The sequence below is a fragment of the Bufo gargarizans genome, chromosome 4 (assembly GCF_014858855.1).
Source record: "Bufo gargarizans isolate SCDJY-AF-19 chromosome 4, ASM1485885v1, whole genome shotgun sequence".
Lineage (NCBI taxonomy): Eukaryota > Metazoa > Chordata > Amphibia > Anura > Bufonidae > Bufo > Bufo gargarizans.
In genome coordinates, this window is record NC_058083.1 from 212,135,072 (window position 1) to 212,150,275 (window position 15,204).

The 15,204-nt window shown below is 40.2% G+C and overlaps 1 protein-coding gene across 2 annotated transcripts in view; it reads right to left on the bottom strand.

Moving 5' to 3' along the window:
* Window positions 1–15,204, bottom strand: part of LOC122935810 (probable cation-transporting ATPase 13A5) — a 285,360-nt gene that overhangs the window by 195,756 nt on the left and 74,400 nt on the right. For both annotated transcript variants that reach the window (XM_044291709.1, XM_044291708.1), the window contains exons 9-11: window positions 12,060–12,191; window positions 8,783–8,953; window positions 1,840–1,997 (exon numbers count right to left, since the gene is read on the bottom strand). In XM_044291709.1, coding sequence (XP_044147644.1) covers window positions 1,840–1,997; window positions 8,783–8,953; window positions 12,060–12,191 — 461 coding nt within the window. The remainder of the gene's footprint in view (window positions 1–1,839; window positions 1,998–8,782; window positions 8,954–12,059; window positions 12,192–15,204) is intronic.

Here is a 15,204-nt window from a genome sequence, read left to right on the forward strand (position 1 = left end):
AGTCTATGAACAATGTCCATAAACCACAAGATGACATCAAATTGGTAAATCATGTTCAATCTGGATAAATATTAAGTTATTAATCTTGGTAATAATAATCAATGTGCATCATACAGTATGTCCTAGGGGATGTAACAGTGGAAGAGTTAAATATAGAGAAGGATTTGGGTGTTCTTGTAAATTGTATATTAACTAACAGCATACAATGTCAATCGGTTGCTTCTAAGGCTACCAGGATATTGTCATGTATTAAACGAGGCATGAACTCGCGAGACAGGGATGTAATATTATGACTTTACAAAGCTTTGGGGCGGCCTTATCTGGAATATGCAGTTCAGTACTGGGCACTAGTCCATAGAAAGGATGCTCTGGAGCTGGAAAAACGTACAAAGGAGAGCCACTAAACTGATATGGCGGATCTTAGTTATGAGGAAAGATTAAAATAATTCAATGTATTTAGACTTGAGATGTCTAAGGGGGGGACGTGATTAATCTATTCAAATATACAAATGGGCTCTACAAAAAAATATGGTGAAAAGCTGATCCATGTAATATGCCCTCAAAAGACAAGGGGGAACTGCCTCTGTCAAGAGAATAAAAATTTCAGTCTCCAAAGGCGTCAAAGCTTCTACTTTAAGAACTGTAAATCTGTGGAATAGTCTACCTCAAGATGTGGTCACAACAGGAACAGTAAGTAATAAAAGAAAGGCTTAGATGAATTGTTAAAAGTAAATAACATTAATGCTTATGAAAATGTGTAGAAATCTGTCTCTGCCCCCTTTTCTAAAATGCACATCCCCACCTAGTCCTTGGTTGAACTTTATGATCTTACATCTTTTTTCAACCACATTAACTATATAACTATGTAATTATTCAATCATGCAATCCACATGGATGGCGCTCGCAAATTCTCTTTTCTTGATAAAATAACATTCATTTCCAGTATAAATATTACAACTGTATATCATGTACCTTGAGCTCATAAATGTTTAAACAGAATGAAGAAAAGTATTGGGAAACTCCTCAATGATTGAATTTGGGTGTTTCGTTCAGTACCAATGCCATAGGTATTTAAAATAAAGCATCTAGCCATGCAGAGTCTGCCTGTACAAATATTTGTGAAAGAATGGGTGGCTAAATTAATTCCTGCATTGTATTGTAAAAGGATGCCACCAATAGAACAAGTCAGTTCCACAAGCAGCATGTTACTGGCTGCAGCTGAGCAGGTGGTCCTGCCCATGCCTGGCCTGAAGTAAGCAAGAGGCATACTGGATGATGGACACATGGGAGCCTCTGTGCAGGACTGGAGTGGTGGAAAGCAGATAAGTATGAATCTTTCCATAGTGGAGGGAAGGCTATGGGCATCATTGAAAAGTTGGTTATTCCTGGACAACCCCTTTAAGAATTTAAGCATTAAATCACAATACCACAATGACAAACATTAACGGGATCATTTATCAAACTGGGGTAAAGTAGAACTGGCTTAATTCAATCAGATTCCAACTTGCATTTCCAAAGAAGCTGTCAAAAATAAAAGGCAAAATCTAATGAGTTTCTATGGGCAACTAAGCCAGTTCTACTTTACACCAGTTTGATAAATAACATCATAAGTTCTTACCACTTACAAGACAATATTTGATCCTTTTAAAATTATTCATCATATATTGATGGTTGTAAGATTGATAATTCTAATATAACATATTACTATAGATGTAAGAAAGTATACAAAAAGGCTAGTAACAATATGCCTTTATAGCACTGAAAAAGAAACGTTGCTTACACCCTTCCTATAAAAGTGCTTATAACAGATAAAAGATCATAACAGGAAGAAATACTTACTCCATTTTGTGAATTAATGACAATAGTATAAATTATTCCAGCAACAGAAAGCACCATTAATCCAGAGATGACTTTCCACACCTCTCTGTGAAGTTTAAAATTAACAGGTTTTGGATAGAGAATTGAACGTATTAGGTCTCCCTTGGCCGTGTTGAACCCTAGATTTAAAAGAGTTGCAAACAGTTACTAAAGTATTTCAATTACTGAACCCATGTGAGTTTGCCACATACTGTAATTACAAAGCTGAAGATGATAAATGGATTACATACCTATAAATCATCAGTATATCACCCAATATATCTTATTAATGTGATGAACAGTCACCGTATGTTCACAGGCAGATCTGTTACAGAGATTTCTGTGACTGACAATCTGTCCAATACATATGAATAGATTGGTGCCTGCAGAAACTGAAGGGACTTTTACAAACCTCATTCAGATCTATAAAGCTGTTGTAGAAATGTTTGCAACAAATCTGCTGTGTGTGAGCAGGGGCGGACTGAGAACCCTCAGGGCCCCTGGGCAAAATAAATCAAGGGCCCCCTTACAGGCCCCACCCATGTTCTGCTGCAAGCCCCACCCTTGTCCTGCCTCCATGCCCCGCCTCCAGCCACACCCTACACAATCTTTAATAAGATTTCAAAGTTAAAATGACACAAAAGGCACCCAGACCACTTCAGCTCATTGAAGTGGTCTGGGTACAGTGTCCCGAGCTGCAATGTTCTAGAGAAACTGCATTGTTTACGTTCCAGCAATAAGTCAGCCTCTAGTGGCTGGCAGCCACCTGAGAGCTTCCTGGATTAACACAGACCTTTGGTCTGGTATCTGACGCTGGACGTCCTCACACCCTGCATGATGACCTCCAGGGTCAAATTTTTCCCCATAGGAAAGCATTGATTCAATGCTTTCGTATGGGGTGATCTAATCTCAGCGTCCATTAGTGAGCCTCTGTTAGAAGCAGTGTGGGCATAACTACTGTGAAGGGGGCACATATCTGGGCATAACTACTGTGAAGAGGGCACATATCTGGGCATAACTACTGTGAAAGGGGGGGAGGCCCTTCACAGTAGTTATTAATCCCTTTCAGCAGTCCTCCTTCAGTGAATGGGGAACTGCTGAAAGGGGTTAATAACTACTGTGAAGGGCCTAGCCGTCTGGGCAACCCCACAGATCATCCCCCCACCCACCTTGTACTTGTTCCACTGATCCGCTACTTGCGGGCTAGATGGGCATGAGTTCAGTCACTTCGGTGCGCAATCCCATCCTGTGGCGCGTGATCCCACGAGACCCGTGAGCTACAGCGGCAGGTCTTGCTGGATCACGCGCTGCAGGACGGGATTGCCCACCGAAGTGACTGAACTCATTCCCGCGCAGCCCACAAGTAGCAGAACAATTACAAGAGAGGTGGGGAATAGCCAAATTAAAAAATATTTTGAACCAAAAGGTGTTATGGGGGCTCTGTGGATGGCACTGTTATGGGGGCTCTGTGGATGACACTGTTGTGGGGATCTGTGGATGACACTGTTGTGGGGGGGATCTGTGGATGGCACTGTTGTGGGGATCTGTGGATGACACTGTTATGGGGGGTGTCTGTGGATGGCACTGTTATGGGGGGTATCTGTGGATGGCACTGTTATGGGGTATCTGTGGATGGCACTTATGGAGGGGATCTGTGGATGGCACTGTTATGGGGGATCTGTGGATGGCACTGTTATGGGGGGATCTGTGGATGGCACTGTTATGGGGGATCTGTGGATGGCACTGTTATGGGGGATCTGTAGATGGCACTGTTATGGGGGCTCTGTGGATAGCACTGTTATGGGGGCTCTGTGGATGGCACTGTTATGGGGGCTCTGTGGATGGCACTGTAATGGGGGCTCTGTGGATGGCACTGTTGTGGGGATATGTGGATGACACTGTTGTGGGGGGAGATCTGTGGGTGACACATATATAGCACCTTATATGTGTCATCCACAGATCCCCCCCATAACAGTGTCCCTCTGAGTGAATTATCCCCAATACAGGGACTGGGGGCCGGCATCTGGTGTTGTAATGGCAGCGGGGCTCGCTCACTGTAATACTAATATTCATATGTGAACAACTTGAAATCCTCTGCGATCCTCTCCGTCTGAGCTCTCTGTACTCACAAACTCAGTAGCAGGCCGGGTGGCAGCCCAACTCACTGACGTCACGCGCCTGCTCCTCCCACTTTGTGAATGAAGTAGGAGGAGCAGGCACGTGACGTCAATGAGTTGCGCTGACACCCGGCCTGCTACTGAGTTTGTGAGTACAGAGCGCACAGAGGGAGAGGATCGCCGAGGATTTCAAGTTGTTCACATATGAATATTAGTATTACAGTGAGCGGGGCCCGGTGTTATGTTATTCTGCGGCGGGCCCCCATCCCGGCCGGGCCATGTCCGAAGTGCCCAACCGGTCAGTCCGCCCCTGTGTGTGAGCATACCCTTATAAAGCACAATAAGAAATAAAATGATGCTAGCAAGTGCAGTGACCCAGGGCTCCGTGGTAACGACTGGAACAGGGATAGTGGCTAGGCCCCAAGATAGCATCTGCAATATCACATAGATGATATTTCAGGGCCACCAATCCCTCTGATGGCCCCTACAATAGTACAGTGAGTCATGATAATAGTAAACCAGGCACAACTTGTATTTTTTTTTCACAATACAGGCTCACAAGGCACAATGCCAGTCTGTCATGTACAGTTTATCCAAACAAAAGTTCTGTGGTGGGAGTAGTAGGTCTCTTTCTTTTCTTAGTTTTAATAAGGCCATCTACTTTGGGCTACCCGGGATATACTGATACCTAAATCCCAACCTTTGGGTAGTGCACTATTTACTTACAATCCTGGTCCCTTTTACAAAGTCTGGCCCAAGTCCAGTTTGATCCAGTCTTCTCTCTATGTTCTGCCTAGCTGAGTTAGAGAATCATTACAGATCACGTCTGTCTCAGTCTTGGTATTTCTGAAGTGTTTAGTGTGGTTATAGTACTATCTAGCGGTGTTAAGTTGTATTACACTTTGTTTTTCCAGTTACAATACTACTGCATCATGGGTGGTGCACCTCATTGTGGGAGGGCAAAGCATCCTGGTAAAGAGAAGTCTCTAGTCTCCAGGACACATCATCAGAGCTGTCCTATGCATGTCTCCTTCTCAAACTCCACCATCCTTGTAAAAGCATGTCTGGTGAGAGATCTACCTTCATTTCAGGGATATTGTGTGATGCAGAGATGTTCAGTTAGTTGTAATTGTTCCTCAGGGAGTTGTTATTACTGTTATCTAGCCATGCAATCTTATGTATAGGCAGCCATTTTATCATATGCTTCAGTGTTAATGTAATGTTATAGTATATGCTATGCTTAATACTTATACATGTTATTTGTATTCTTGTACTTTTACCAAAAAATCCTGTTTTACCAATCAATCATATATAATCAATCAATCACTCACATCATCATATTTATGACCTGTTGACCAATAAACAAGTTAGACTACAAAGAACAGTCCTCTTATTTGGAAGACAGGAATGGTTTATGCTGAATGTCAGACTGCACACTGTGTGAAGGTGTATGAAGACAGAACACTCTAGAAAGTTTATACAGCATCTTCAGGGTATGGTAGACATTGGAATAAGCTGAGCATGATTGCTAACACTCCAGTAACACACTGTGCACACACTACAGGTTTCAGCCCTGCTTACTGAGTGCACTGCAATATGTCACAGGAACTGCTCTATCCACCACCTTCCTCTGACCTCATCAGGGCCAGAAGTCTCTACAACGAGATATAAGATTGTACTACTAAGTTTCTGGCTCTGACCCCACACACGCACACACAAACACACACACTGAGATGATTGGTCATTGTGGCGGCTATCGTCATAATCATCATCCTCCTGCTCATCCAATACTGACTCCTACTCCTCCAGTGGCAGATCCTTATCCTCCCTAATAAGCTGTTCTTCTTTGGATGTCCCTTGTTACATCAGTGTGAGCATCTTTTCTAAGATAAATATTAGGGGGGTGACAATTTATGCTGCAGTTGTTCCTTCTGACAAATATTTTTGCCTTTTTTTAAGCGGTTCAGTGTGCGATAGGTGTCTCTGATGAGCTGCTATTGCCTGACCTCAAAACAACATATGAGCCTTGCTGAGGTGGTCTGGTGCACAACAAAATCATTTACCGCTTCACGCTGTTGGTGCAAATGATCTAGGATCTGCCGGGTGGAATTCCGCTGAGTTAGAACGTTATGTATTAAGCAGTGTAACTTAAGGCCATTCTGTTGCTTAAAGTCCAGGAGGAAGTTCCTTGCCTCATAAGAATGGCTGAAATGCGGTGACAGTCTCTGGGACATTGCCAGCACCCTCTACAAGCCAGTGTACTTTTCAAAATGTGTTGTGCAACTAAGGAGCATGTGTCACTTCCCCAAAATGCAGCACAACTACAATTTTTCAGCCATTGTCTGTGACCACCATGCCCAGATGGAGTTGACGGGGAGTCTACTAGCAGGATGTTTGCTACTTGATGCACTTTAGCAACTGATCGATTGTGTGGCCTATCTCGCCCAGGCCAATTAGCTCCAACAAGACATAACAATGCTTCATTTTACAAATATGATAGGAGGGGGAGTGGCAGCAATGTTCTGATAAGCTGCTATTGGGGACAGGAGGATGACCACGGAGGAGAAGGCAGAAAAATGTCTGGTGTAAGAACCAGACCGACACAAACGTGGAGGTGTCAAGAGGACCTGGGCTTCTTGCTGTGGTGCTGCCTTACTGCGAAAAACGTTGCACCACTGGGCCGTTAAAGACATATATTGTGTCTGCCTGAAACAGCTGCTCCAGGTGTTTACTGTGGCATGAATCTTACTGCACAGCTAGAGCACTGTGTAGAATAACTGTCAGATGGGAGCTACTCACACACTCCACACAGAGCTAGCAGCAGCCGATCTTGACTTGCCTTCGCCCAAAGTATTAACTGCATCACCAGTTCCCAAGCATACATATTAGAAGAAGAACTGGGCCTGTCATTTTTTTGGGAGGTTCTTGTCATATGTCAGCTCTGCTCTATATTCCTCCTCTGATAAAGACTACTCTTTGGCAAACTGATCCGGCTCCCAGGTCCTGTTCAACATACAAAGTTTGTCATAGTCCTCAACATCCACTCCGATTTTATCAGACTGTGCTATATAATTGTGGCCCCTCTCTCAATTTTCTGCTCTGTGCTTGACCTGAGAGCCACTGTCACTACTACTGCCCCTACCACCATCACCATGGCTGCAGGTCCCACTACCACCATCACAGCTATGCCTGGGCTCCCCCACATCCCCTTAAACCTTCTAAAGAGTGAGCCATCCATTCCACAATCTCATCTTCTTTGTCCTCAATAATAATAATGTTGCACCTTTTTAGAAGCCAGGGAAAACTGTGGCCTTCTGCTCTGCTACTACAACTGGTAAGATGGATGGTACTGCTACTTTTGCTACCCACATGCTGACTCTGGGAGGATGAGCCTGAGTATTTTATTTCCCTCTTTTACATTTTATCTAAATGAAAATTCACAGATTTCCGATAAAAGAAAAGTAATGAGTTTCCCAAATAAGAAGTTGTGGGTTTGCAATGCACAGATTATTGAAAGGTACTAGCAAAATTGCAAATGTGTTTTCTGTAATTTAAAGACAGAGGCACAATGAAATGTTTTTCCCCTTTTACTAACACATTGCACACTGGTATTGACAATTTACTATAGGAATAATGCAGTGTTTGCAGTGAAATTTCTATGAACTACGATATATAAGCATTTTATAATACTGGTTTAATAATTTTTTGTGCTATAAAACACACAGTGTTATGTAATGTGTCCTCCTACCAATATAATGATGCAATGTTTGCAGTGATTTTTTTTTTAACAATGTAATTTGCATTTAGAATCACTAGTTCAAAAATGTAATTTACACCCGCCTACCACCAATATAAGGATGCCGTGTTTATGGTGACATTTCTTTGATTTACTTGTATTTTGAAGATCCATGGTTTTGCGGGCTCCAAAATGAATAGTTGTGTGCAGGAAGCCTTAAAGGGAACCTGTCTACAGTTTTATGGTGTCCTAACTAAGGGCAACATAAATAAGGGACTGATTCTTTTAGCAAAATGCTGGGTCACTTTCTTTAATTGACCCAGTCAATCTGCCAGCATCTTATATTGAAAAGCTCCAGCTGATAATCATGAGTCATGAATATTTATGAGCTCCTCACTCTCCCCGCCCACCTGCTGCTGAATGACAGTTTGTTTCCATAGGAATCAGCAGCAGGTGGGCAGGGGAGTGGCTATAGCTCTGAATTAAATATACGCTGGACTCAATGACATCATGCCGGACTCGAATCAGCTCATTAGCATGCGGCATGCAGCATCTTTGTGTGTATATTATGAGGTAACCATCTGTCACACCGGTAAGTGAATACATCTAAGGTACTTTTTAGTAGTTAATGATTGTATATAATTAGTTAGATTATAATCAAATATCCACATGACAGGTTCCCTTTAAGCACAGTGTTACCAGCAGCAATGACCAACTCCCTTAAAGCTTTACCTTATTCCCTAAAATCTACACAATTATATTTCTATTCTTTCCCTATAGTTTGCCTATATTGTCCCTAATCACACTGCAATAATTGTTTTTCCCTGCCCAAATTAACAGTAATGCTGGTGGGCACTGTGATGATTCATCCAAAACTAATCTAAAATCTTTGAATTCTTTTTATGGATAAATTTTTGTGAAATTTTTAACGACTCTGATTAATTTAGAATTGATTCATTCATCCTTATATGTCACATATGCTTTCCTGCATGGCTTTTCACTAACCTATACACTGCCCTTATCCTCTACTATAGGATGCCCTGTGTTGACTTCACTTCTTCAGTTCTCTCACCTGTTTTTAAGACCAGAGCTTTTACAGATCCTTCAACAGGGAGTATTGTCTTTATAACTTCTGTTCCACAATACAGCATATGTGCTCGATTATTTTCTCCACTGTGCAAATTCCAAGGAATTCCATTATCTACATTTGGTAAAGGAACTTTTGTCACAGGAACACTTTCACCTTAAAGAAAAATAATGCAATTTTAAAACTAGCTCAAATGAGAAAGTAGAAGATTTTTTTTTACAAGAAAGCAGTTGTGAGAACCATATTTTATGTCTTTTAGTTTCTGATTATTATGATTTATTCTATTTACTAAAGATTTTGGGACAGCCATCTTTCTGCTGCTGCTCTGATCTGTGAACAACAATTAAGAGGATTTGAATGTTATTTACACAAGGGCAGTTTTTGTTATGATTGCTTTGCATTTTACTCATTTTGGGCTAAAAATCTTTTTTTAAGTTTGTTTTCATTAAAAATTTCAACTGATTCCTATATACAAGAGTTAGAAATCAGTCTCTTTGCAAGCTGTCACTTTGTGTTTTCTTTCCCATCATCTGACAGCTCATGTGTAGCTCTTATGTCTAAATGAATACACAGATGATGGGATTCAAAGAAAATATGAAGTGATAGCTTCATGAAGTGAAAGCTTGGGAATTGTATAGGACATTTTAGCGGTGTTAATGTCTAGATCTCTAACTACTTTGACTGCTATGTTATCTTACTTTCCAACTTCAGGCAAAGGATCTGTTATGTTTTGGTATTATTGCAATTTTCTGTTATATTGATACACATTATGTATAAATATTATGTGTATTGTTGAGCTTCCAATAAAGCTTATAAAAAATAAAATACGTCGCAGATTGTGGTCCAAATAACTTTTGTGCCTCAATCTGTGCCATAAATGCACCCAAAATTGCCGTATATCTGATAATAAAAAAAAACAATTGTGAGGCTCAGTTGTCAGAATGAAAACTGAAAGATTTCAGAATATTTTTTTTTATATAGTGATGTAATAAAAAAATAGAAGTTGCCCATTCAGTTTACATCAATAGCAACATCCACAAAAAAACAACATGCAAAAAAAAAAAAAAAAAACTCAGCAGCAAACCACCAACATGAGCCCTTGTGTGGTTTGTACAGGGTAATGCTTCTCAGTCTCATTTATGAAAATTATCTTACAGTAAATCCCTCTAGCTGCCTATAGCAATCAATTAGTGCTCAGGCCCATCTCCTTTGTGTTGTGCGTATATCCCACACAATGTAGTTACCACAAAGAATTGCCATAGTAGAGGCCTATGTACACACAGGCTCATCTAAAGGTTCACAGAACTGCTTTGTTGGTCAATTGCACATTTGCATTTGCATTTTTCCATCTTAAGTTTCAAATCTGATAGCACTATAACAGATCACTTTATCAAAATCTGTCCAGCTTGCCTTATATACCTACTGCTGACATTAGCCTGAGTGCGTCCGAACAGGTATGGACATGTCCATTGGAATATCTCCAATGTATTGCATTAATATTATAAATGAATAAGCTTTGCATGTATAACTTAACCCCTTAATCCTTAACTCTTAAGGACCTACATGTACTGTGCAAGTCCAGTCCCCAAACATGGCACCCGCTCACAGCGTCCGCCATAGCCACCAGGTTTCTGCTATTTTAAATAGCTGAGACCCACGGCACATGTATGCAATCAGCCATAAGGCTGATCACATACATTTTCCCTTTCAGATGCCGTGGTCAAATGTGAACACGGCATCTGCGCAGTCCGGAAGCGGAAGTCGCGCACTTCCGCTCCAGTAACAGCGTTCTCCGGCTGAGATCGGGAACCTGTTACATTGATCTAATAGGCTGAAGCCTTAAGCAGGCTTTGGTGCCTATTAGATGACTATACTAATACAGGACACTAGGTGGCAGCATTGTATTGGTATAGTGCAAATTAAGTGTTTAATGGTGTCTATATAGACATTAATGAACACAATAGGCAATCTAATGATTGCCAGTTATTGTAACACAAGGTGAATAAAGAAAATATAATTAAAAACAGTTTTTACAAAAAAATAAAAAATAAAAATCACCCCCTTTCCTTAAAATAAAAATACTTAAACAATAAAAAATAAACATCATGGGCATTGACGCATGCGAAAATGCCCATACTATTAAAATATAACAATATTAATGACATACGGCAAATGGCGTAACGGGAAAAAAAACTGCCAATTTGCAATTTTTTGTCACTTCGACTACCCAATAATTTTTTTCTAAAAAGTGAACACACTTAAAATTGGTATCACTGAAAAGAACAGATCGTCCCACAAAACATAAGCCCTCACACAGCCCCGTACACATAACTACAAAAAATTTATAGGGGTCAGACTATGGTTATAAAATTAAATTTTTTGCCTCAAAGGTTTTAATTTTTTTTTCATTATTAAAACGCAAGAAATATTATGCAAGTGTTGTATCATTGTAACTGTACTGACCTGGAGAATGAAGATAACAGGTCAATTTTACCACATAGTGTACAGTGCAAAAAATAAAAAAAATAAAAACCTTTATCAGAATTGTGTTTTTTCCCCAATTCTACCCAATTTGGAATTCTTTTCCCGCTTCCTAATACATGGTCTGCAACCGTAAATGGTGCCATTAGAAAGTAAAACTTGTCCCGCAAAATATAAGCCCTCATAAGGCTATGTGAATTGAAAAATAAAAAAGTTAGGACTATGGGAAGGCGGGGTGTGAAAAACAAAAAAGCAAAAATGGAAAATCCCAGGGTCCTTAAGGGGTCAGGCAAATTCCGAGTTCATATTTGGAATCAGTGCGTAAATTTTAGTATAAGGCTACATGCACACGACCGTATGTGTTTTGCGGTACATCCGTATGCCATCCGTTTTATTTTTTTGCGGATTCATTGTAACAATACCTAAAACGTACAAGAATAGAACATGCTATATTTTTTTTGCGGGGCTACGGAACGGACATACGGATGCGGATAGCGCACGGTGTGCTGTCCCCATTTTTTGTGGACCTATTGAAATGAATGGGTCTGCATCCTATCCGCAAAAAAAAACCTGAAGGGACAGGGAAACAAACAACGTTCGTGTGCATGTAGCCTAAATCACATATTTTTCTTTCAATAGCAAAATCATTGTTGTGCGTGGTATAATTTAAGCAAGGCTTGTGGCATCAGGGAACACCTTTTACTGTAGGCAGAATGTAATATTATCAACTGTTTCATGCAATATATGAAACATATAATTAAAATATTATATCTTATTTTACCTGTTAGCATGCACTCATTTGTAATACATCCCCCAGATATCAATAAAGCATCACAAGGAAGGTAAAACTTTTTCTCAGATATAATTAGCACATCTCCTGGTACCAGGTATTTGGATTCAACCTCTTTAACCACTGGAAAGAAGAACTGAATTAATACAGTATAAATGTCTATAAAGGTCTTAGCATTCTAAGATATGTATTTTATATAGCTGCATGCAGGACTGGTGCAAGGATTTTTGCCACCCTAGGCAAAAGCAAATTTTGCTGCCCCCCCCTTGACTCTGCCCATTGACCATGCCCTTTGACCCGACCCTTATTTGTCGGCCACCTATTTAATGATTGTTACATGAAACATTTTACTTGACCAGCTAATTTTTGATATTCTACAGAAGTCCTGTTACAATCATCCCTCCCAAAATCAGCCTTTCGAGCAAATAATAAAAATTGTAAAATAGAATATTTAATTAAAACATTTTAATTGTAAACATTTTCTCATTTGCAAAACATAAAATAGCAGCATTGCACATATGTCAAGTGCCAACAAGATTTCCAAACATAACATAAAAATTACAAAAGAAATAGAAATATTAAAACAGTATAGAATGGTAAAATAAATAACAAAAAAATTAAAAACACTGTGAGACAAGAGAGATATTAAAGACTAATATTCCAATAACACCTCAAATATAGTACAAAAACACTAACTACTTACTACAATACTTACCTAGAACGCTGCGGCTCCTCTTCCTTGCGCTCCCGTCTTCCCGCTGGTGCTGCACTGTCACCTGACAGCGTGCAGCGTCAGGTCATAGTGCGCGCACTATGTCCTGACGATGTACACGCTCAGAAGGATAGTGCAGCGTCGGGGCCGCCGACGCCAGGGAGCTGGAACAGTGTAAGTTTAAAGGAGCGGGGCTGGCTGTGCAGGCGTGCGTGTCGGGTCCAGACCGGGATCACCCCATCAGATATGTCACCCGGTGCGCCCCGCACCGGCAGCTCCTGTGTCGCAACGCCACTGCTAGTAGCAGTCTGCTATTGTGACTTCTATTGCGGACAGACTCCATACCGCTGGCGCTCCCAGCAAGAGTGTGTTCTACGTGGTGGCCTACTCTGCTTATCGGTGGCACCGGCCCTGGCTGCATGATGAAAAAGATTTTACCAGCATAGTTTTTATGTTATCATCCATCTTCCAGCAAATCTATCTTAATCATATTGCAAAAAAGTTGTTTATAAGGTGCAGTTTCAACTAAGATTTCACTAACCATAGAAACCGGAAACTGATTTAACTTCAATGTAAAACATACTGGGGGAATTTAACATGCAGAAGTGGCCAAAATCATTAAAAACAAAAAGATAGCATTTAGGAATTATAAAAAAAAAGAAAAACGAGGATGACAGGCAAATTTATAAGATTAGGCAGAGAGAGGCCAAACAAGTTATAAGAGCTTCTAAAGCACAGGCAGAAGAGAAGTTAGCTCAGTCAGGGAAAAAAGGCGATAAGGCATTCTTCAGATACATAAATGAAAAAAGGAAACTAAAACAAGGAATTACCAAATTAAAAACAAAAGAAGGAAGGTATATGGAAGAAGATAAAGAACTAGCTGACTGCCTCAAAAAATAATTCTGTTCAGAAAAAAAAAAGCACAAATGGAAACAGTCAAACTATATGTTTTCAGGGATGCTGCAAAATACGCTTATTTGTACACTTATAAATGGTCGAAAAATTGCAACAAGTTTAAAAAAATAAATAAAATACAATATACACTGGTAGTGATAAATTAATGTGGAAAAGTGCACAGATTGTACCTGTTTTTTGGAGTAAGAATTACAGGTGCAATTAAACATCCTCTGCTATGAATACACTGTACACTTAATGACATATTAAAATGTGTACAATTGCACAATTATAAATAGTAGCAAGATTGCAACAGTTTTTTGGGAGTAATAATTATAAATACAATTAAATGTCTTATGCTTACATAGACATTGCACACTGGTATTGATGCACTAAAATGTACTAAATTGTGCAAGTGTAAATGGTAGCAAAACTGCAACAGTTTTTCTTGGCAATAAACAGGGGTGGATTTGTTCAGCATATGCAGTGAAATATATGCTGCAGGCGGTGCTGGGAATTTGTCTATGAATCACTTATGAACTATAGAAGCTTTATGGTGGCAGCTGTGGCACAGATGTCACTGTTCTGCTAGTATTACCTGATAGACTGGACATACCTTCTGCTTGTCAGCAAAGGCTCTCGTCCTCTGCCCATAAAGGCCCGTAAAGGCTCAGCATGCACACCCTAAACTTCCTTAGTCAATGGCTGGCAACCTTGAGTACAGTATTTCAATACCTTCCCCAGTGAGATGGTACCTCAGCAATAGGTTTCTTATTTCTAAGTTCCTATAAAATTTGTTCTTTCTGTTGTATGCCTGTGAGTTTTGTTTATTTTGACCCTTCACTGCCTGACTGGTCTCTGTTACAAGATTTGCCTTTATGATGCTTGCCCTGAGCTTAGACTTATTCCTGATTGCATGTACTCTGCCATCCCTGATCTCAACCTGTCCCTGACTACAATTTTGTCTGACTCTAATGTGTCCTACACTGTTATAACTCATAGATGTTACCCTCACAGAAACTACTCCAAGAAGTAGCTCACCTGCAATAAAGTCCAAATCCCTGTATAGGGCTTAAAAGGTAAATACCTGGGTATTAATGCCTTTAGGCTTAATCCTAAACCAAAAATCGGTTGGTTAACAAAGTGGTTTCACACCCACTGCTATAACATGAAGATTTGTAATAAGTTTTTGGACAAGAAAATTACTAGCATGCACAGAAAAAAAGAGTACTGTCTTTTTAAATGATTTTTGACCAGCCTTAGCAGCTGCCCTCACTGTTCCACACCCATTTCCAGTACACTAACTGCCCCTATGCATTCTCCATACTAATAAAATCTGACTTTGTACCGAGTAATTTAATCTAGCTAACTAAATATATAACTACACTGTCCATTTAAGACTTTTAAATCGCAAGCTGGTGTCTGTAATTGGTGCCTATCAGAGACATTGCAGACAAAACCTATCACATCATTGGTTGAGCTCATAATGGTGTCGGTGTCACTGCAAAGCATTGTGGGCAAGTCATGTGA